At 28.0% G+C, this 6,702-nt stretch overlaps 2 protein-coding genes across 2 annotated transcripts in view; one reads left to right on the top strand and one right to left on the bottom strand.

Moving 5' to 3' along the window:
- LOC143239912 (mitochondrial import inner membrane translocase subunit Tim13) overlaps positions 1-6,702 on the bottom strand; it is a 364,005-nt gene that overhangs the window by 317,527 nt on the left and 39,776 nt on the right. The gene's annotated exons all lie outside the window — the stretch shown is intronic.
- The window catches only part of LOC143236479 (unconventional myosin-VI-like), a 59,616-nt gene continuing 55,025 nt past the window's right edge, over positions 2,112-6,702 (top strand). The window contains exons 1-3 of the mRNA XM_076474765.1: positions 2,112-2,259; positions 5,154-5,232; positions 6,143-6,263. Coding sequence (XP_076330880.1) covers positions 6,150-6,263 — 114 coding nt within the window. The 5' untranslated portion in view covers positions 2,112-2,259; positions 5,154-5,232; positions 6,143-6,149. The remainder of the gene's footprint in view (positions 2,260-5,153; positions 5,233-6,142; positions 6,264-6,702) is intronic.

Here is a 6,702-nt window from a genome sequence, read left to right as displayed (position 1 = left end):
CAATAAATAGATGAACATGCTATTAACAGTAAGTACATGAGAAATCTTTATTTTGTATCATAAAAATACTCCTATGGCTGAAGATGAGAAGGGGGCTCTCTGGTATTGAAGTTAACTAATATCTAACAGGTAATGTAAAAGTTTCCTAAAAACAACAGGTTCCAGAATAATTATTCAGAAAATATATTTAACATGAACAGCAAAGGAAAGCCAAGCAAATAAACAAAATCTTTATTCACTGAAATGTCATGTCTTAACACAAAATTGCTTGGTTTTAACTTCTCATTGTCATTTTAAATGGCTGTTTGTGTGAGGTTTTGAAGAAAATTTGCACTGAATAAAGATAGCAAGAAGAATGTCTCATATTACATAATTTAAGATTAAAATATCAGTAACTATTCCAACTAATGTGTTCAAGGGAAAGAATACCACACTTGTATAATTATCTTTGTCATCTTTTGAAATGGGCTTGTTTTTCCCCAGGAAGTATACACACACATTCTCTGTCAAACTAGTTGAAGCTTCTGTGGGATAGCATTTGCTCATGTAACCTTTATTAAAGGAAATTAATTATTACATGTTTATAATCATTCTAAGTCAGTTTTACAAGAATGACATTAATTTTCTTTACAAAATCTGCATGAAAATATATAAAAATGATATTATATGCTACTACAGACATTCTAAACTAGTTATGAAATGGTTAAATGTTACTTGACTGTGAATTTCATAAGGCCTTATACATGTGTGTAATTTTCTGCTTGACTGCATATCAGTCAATCACAGCATAACCTGTTGTGTATGTCTGGTGGATTTCATTTGCACACAATAAAAGTATGACACTTTCATGTTATTCATCTTTTATAATATTATTTTTTCTCACTATTTTCATAATTATTTCTTAATTGTATTTGTATCTTGATCCTGCTCATAGTTGAAGCAAAGAATATGAAAGAAATTGTTTCAGTAAAACAAAGTTGAAAATGGTGCCAATTGCTTTACAAAAACAGCAAAACTATACTTAAAATATCATCACCTTAACCCAATTTATTGATACTATCTCTCAAAATGTATAGCTATATGTGTAGAATAGTTGATGCCCAATTTTATTTTTCATCCTTAATACACTGCTTAACATTTAATTAACTTGTTTTTGTTCTTTATTGATCATATATGAAAATAAAGTCAACTCCTAAGAAACATGTTTCACAAATTCTTTTTTTTTCCTTAAGCCCAATTGTTGTGCTGAACACCTTAGCTTTGTCATTGCATCATCTTGTAGACTGTTCTTTACTTGAATGCTTTCATGTAGGTGTACATCTATATCTAACTAACATATTAAAAGTGGCACTCCTGTTATACTGTGGTGTACAAAAATATTATCGGATATTTATTTTATGTTGATAAAGGTTTATTGGCTTGTATGAGATTCTTACATTAACTGAGATAGTGATAAGATTTTGTTTTTTGTTTTTTAAGTGTCAACATTCCTAAAGTAAGCAACAAAGGAACTTAAGAATTTTTTTTAACATGAAGATACTTTAAAAAATATAAAAAAAAAATATTTTTCTTTCTCAAATTCCAAATTTAAACTTTGCTTAATGGTTTTTTAAACACTAAACAAATCTTTATTTGTTTAACTCATAATAATAAGAAGAAACTTAATTGAGGTAATAGGTTAAGTATCAAAGAAAATGTTCAGTATATAACTAATACATTTTAATATTAATGTGTATTATAAAAGGTACCCAGCAAAACTAGTGCTAAAATAGGACTTGATCAGGAAAGCACAGTATTAAGTACAATGTTAAATAGTTTTTGTATCTGTTATATTTTTATAGGTAAAAACTGTTCTTGAGGTGTATAGACTGTAATTGAACTTTTAATATATTTATTGATATTCTGTGCAGTTCACACATACTTGTACCTTGGGAACCAAACTAGGTCAAACAAGTTTACAGTTAGTCAACTGTAGCTAGTAATTATTCTTGAGTGAACCATCTAGGTTTTTAGTATAAGAGACACGCTAGGTATCGTAGCTTGAGAACTACATGTAGTGTCTACTTTAGAACAATGAAACCAGTAAGAGAAGTCTAGACAGGTACATGTAGACCTACATCTGGAAGTTACTTGAGTGATACATATACCTGCACAAGTTAGTTGTACCCCACTGAGGTAGCTCTTTCTACTTGTGTATGTGTGTGAGGGAATTGAAGTCTACTTAGAAGATAATATTTGTTCAACCAAGTATGGTAAAATGTATGTATATACTTTCCTTGTTCATAGTGCCAGTAAATATTGGTGATGTCTTTTGAAGCTTTAAACTTCTTCTTTTAAATATTATTCATTGTGCATAATTTCATTAATATTTTGCTGAACAAATATAAGTAATTTTTCAGCATTTTAATTTATTTGTTTTCATTTCTGATTTAATTCTGTATGTTCTATTTAGACATGCTGGTACAAGTCCTATAACAGGTAACATAAAAGTTTAGCAGGGTCCATTGACTTCTTTTTTTTGCAATAAAACATTGTACAATTCACTTGAACATACATTCTTTAGAACTACAGGCTATTGAACATACATGTATCTGAAAGTTTATGTGATTTCCAGTCAGATATCTAATATAATTAGGATATACAAAATGCTGCTACTTTTTTATTCACTAGTTAGAACATGGCTAAATGTTACAATAAACTTAATGTTTCTTCTCCATCTTTCCTTACTGTGGATATGTTCAAACTAAATGTAAAGTTATTGTAGAGATTATTTCATTTTAATTTGAATAGTAACCTATCATTGAAACTGAATCTAGCCAAAATGTCATATTCAGATAATCTAATTTTAAGTTAAGACATTTAAAAAGTTATTATTTTTATAATACGAAGAATATATAATATGTTCAGAATAAGTAGCATTATTTTACAGTGTTTCTTTACATACTCATTAAACATTTCAAAAAATATATTTTAATATCAAGATATTTTTGTCATATAAATTAAAAACTTGAATTGAATTCCTTAAGTGTATCATACTTTTTTATGTTAAGTTTTATATTTTATGTTAGATCTGTACAAGGTTTAGAATTAAGTGCATATTAAATCTTGCAATCATGAAAAATCTAAGCTAGGTGTCAATTTCATTAATTAATATACATGGCATGTATTCAGAAAGCAATCAATAGATAACATATGTATTACAGTATATAGCATGTCGTGTTCACAAAACTGTGCAAGGTTGAATTATTATTTCCTAATTTGTATTAAAGGTATTGAGTAAATTCATCATTAGGTAACTTGATAATATTAAAGCCTAGTCTGTATGTATGAAAATGTACCTGTGTGAATATATGGTAAAAAAAAGTTCTGACAGTGAAATTGTATGTAGTTTTATAGTTATACAATTCAAAGTGTATCAACTTAAAATTGATTTAGTTTGAATGGATTTAATAATAAAGTTGTATGTAGCTGTGTAATGATTTAAGCAGATAATAATACTAAAGTATTATATAGCTGTCAGGTGTAATCAAACAGATAGCACAGTAAAATTACTTTGTGTAACAACGCAATTCAAATGTGGAAGTATAATAGTATCTGTTTAGGAAAGTGAGTATGAACAGTTGCTCATAAAAGGCCAGATTTAGCTTTACTTGTGGGTTCGAACAAATTTAGTCATAAGATTACTGTGCTTCTTTGTAGAATATTATTTAAATGGATATTGCAAAGTATTATGTATACTGCTATTTTGATGCAAATTTGCATGACACTAAAAGCAGTGTACATTGTAATATGGTTCTAACAGACATAAATGCCTAGTAGTGTCCTGATTACCTGTGTTCTAAGCAGATTTGATAACAAATTTGCTAAATTTTATGAGGTAATAATTTTACTAATGTTTTATAATAAAATTGATGATAACTTTAAGTAATTATCCTCTGCTCCAAGTGAGGAGGTAAATGCTTGATTGAAAGCATGTGTTTAAAAGTTGACTGTTACAAGTGATAATCTGAACCTTTACTTGCACAAGCATGTTATGATCACAGTTCAAGTGCTTAGTCAATTTTAGGGTGCAGTGATATTTATCACTGGGACTGGTAAATAGTGCATGTGTTTCGGATAGTTCCTATGATAGTAAAGTTCTTTTTATGTTCTTTTTTAATTGCTGTAAGTCTATTATTACAACATACAAATTGTCTGTACAAACAATTTCCGAGGGTGACTTAATGTTATATGTTCAAAACTCCTCAATACTGTTTACTTGACAGGATTTAAAGTAAGTAGTGCTCGAATAACTTCTTTTTTTTTAGTTTTCTTCCGGTTGTTATGGTAACTAGTATAACTTTATTAGCTTCAGAATGTTTCTGTTCAAGAATTAAGAATCCTTTGTTACATATAAGTAATCACACTGCTGAGAGAACATAATAGTGGAATTACTTTCTGTATTTTTTATGTTAGATTTAAATAATATCTAATTCTACTTTTTGTAACTTTTAGAAATTCAAAAAACATTTTGAACACTTTTTTTTATTTGTTTTGACAAATTATAAATTTTTCTTTACTTTTATTGTCCAGAAGATTTTGATTTCAATACATCTCCCCATCTGCTCCATACAAGTATTTTATGCTTAAGAGGCTGTTATGTAGGGCTACCCTTTTTCATATGAATGTTTAATGTGTGTGTGTGTGTTTGTGTTTACATATGTATTTCACATATAGGTTTGAACTATGTAAACAAATGCTAGAATTTTTTTATAGAACTAATGTAAGATGTTTAGGTGAGTTATTTTATTGATGTTGCAGGAAATTATTCATTAATGTGTACAAATTGTTTTCTTGAACTTCTCTGTGATTGTTTTATTATTGTTGATTTACTACCACTAAAATATTTTCCTGTATTTAGTAACTTCTTGGATATCATGTGCAGTGTATTGTGTTAATAGTATGCATATATTTATCCAAAAAGTGTTAAAATCAGATTAATAATTTTGGGCATATTCACAAGTCCTTATTTTAGATTACATGTACTACAGTCATCTGTGTAATGTGTATGGATTTGTTTGCATGTTAAAGATTTCATTAATTATTTAAAATAATTCACATTCCTACATAAATGTTTGGATTTTTAAAGTTGTATTTTATTAATTTCATTTCAGCAAGTCTTTTTCTATAACAATTTGATACGTGATCCAGCTGGCAGAACTCACTTCTTTTGTTGATCCTTTCCTGTCATAGGTGAGACTTTAGTTATAAAACTGGAAAATTGTCATGCTTTGACAGTCTGTTGGTGCCTAAGGGAAAGTAAAAAAAAAACAATAAAAGACTGAATGTTTATAATAAATACTTATTCAGTTATGATAATTTTAATAACTCTCATCTGGAATCAGTTCATGTGTTTAGTTTGAAGCTATGGAATATTTTCATCAATTTTTGAGAGAAATGTGTGAATTTCTTTAAATAATGCTTATAGTTATTAGCATAAGTTAATTGAAGACATTTAAGTATTCCATATGTTAATAGAGTAAAATGCATTATTGTATAATATATCTATCCTGTACAGGATTTTAAGTTTATTTTATTACATTTTATACTGATGTTGAAAACAAAAACAACCTAGATTTGTCCTTGAAGTTGTTTAAAATGATACCAATATAAAAGCTTTATTTGAAGTGCTCTGAATGAGATGCTCATAATTTTGACAAAATTATAAAAGCAAAAGATCCACTTATGTAAAGTTTTTTAAAATATCATCAGAATACATATATATTGTACTGAAGATCAATAACTTATGGTACAATCTGATAATTTCACAAAAACTTTGGGTGGAATTGGGATTTTTTTGTATGCATATATGTTTTGAAGTTTTCATTTTTAGAGGAAAATTGTGGCAGATTTTCATTTTCATTTGTTGAGAAACACAAAATAATGTATTTTGTTTTCAGCCAGGCATGGCCAAGTGGTTAGATTGCTAGACTGCTGCTTGAAAGCTCTACCCCTCAGTATGCCAATAAAAATGCTTCACAATTTCAGCTATGGTATGGTAATACTGTTGTAGCATCATGTTGTCTCACTGACTGAAGATTTTAAGTTAAAGATAATTTAATGGTATTTTTTGTAATTAACACTACTGATTCAATATCAACAGGGAAGAAATGGATTCAAGTGAGGTCTGGGCTCCAGATCCCGTTGATGGCTACAAGCTTGGGACTGTTGTTGATATTAGTGAAGATTTAATTACAGTAGAGCCTTTACAATCTCCAAACCAAGTAATGCTTTGTTTCATTCTTTTCAGGCATTAATTCAGGGTTATATTTTTATCTTAAATAACATTTTAAATTCAATAAGTTTTTAAATTTTAATGAATATGTAACTAAACAAAAAGTTTACTCCATCTTTTTATTTGTATTTTCTTTGTAAATTCTGAAAAAATAATTTTGAATGATTATTTGCTGAAACCATAAGATGCAAAAGTAGAACTGTGTTCATTGTTTTGAAACCTCTGAATAAACTTACTGAATAATATTTTAATAAATTAAGAACAGCATAAAACCATAGAAACTTATTTAGTTTACTATTTTGAACATTTGTAAACATTTTTAGGTAAAATACTTTTATTAGGTAGAAATATTATGATGCATTTAATATCACTGGAGCCAAGAATATGGGAATATTGTTAAATTATGTGGAACTGATCAACAGAAATCT

Source organism: Tachypleus tridentatus, chromosome 13, assembly GCF_004210375.1.
Source record: "Tachypleus tridentatus isolate NWPU-2018 chromosome 13, ASM421037v1, whole genome shotgun sequence".
NCBI classification, from domain to species: Eukaryota; Metazoa; Arthropoda; class Merostomata; order Xiphosura; family Limulidae; genus Tachypleus; species Tachypleus tridentatus.
The sequence above is the reverse complement of the archived record's forward strand: the minus strand, read 5'-3'. Positions and strand labels throughout refer to the sequence as shown.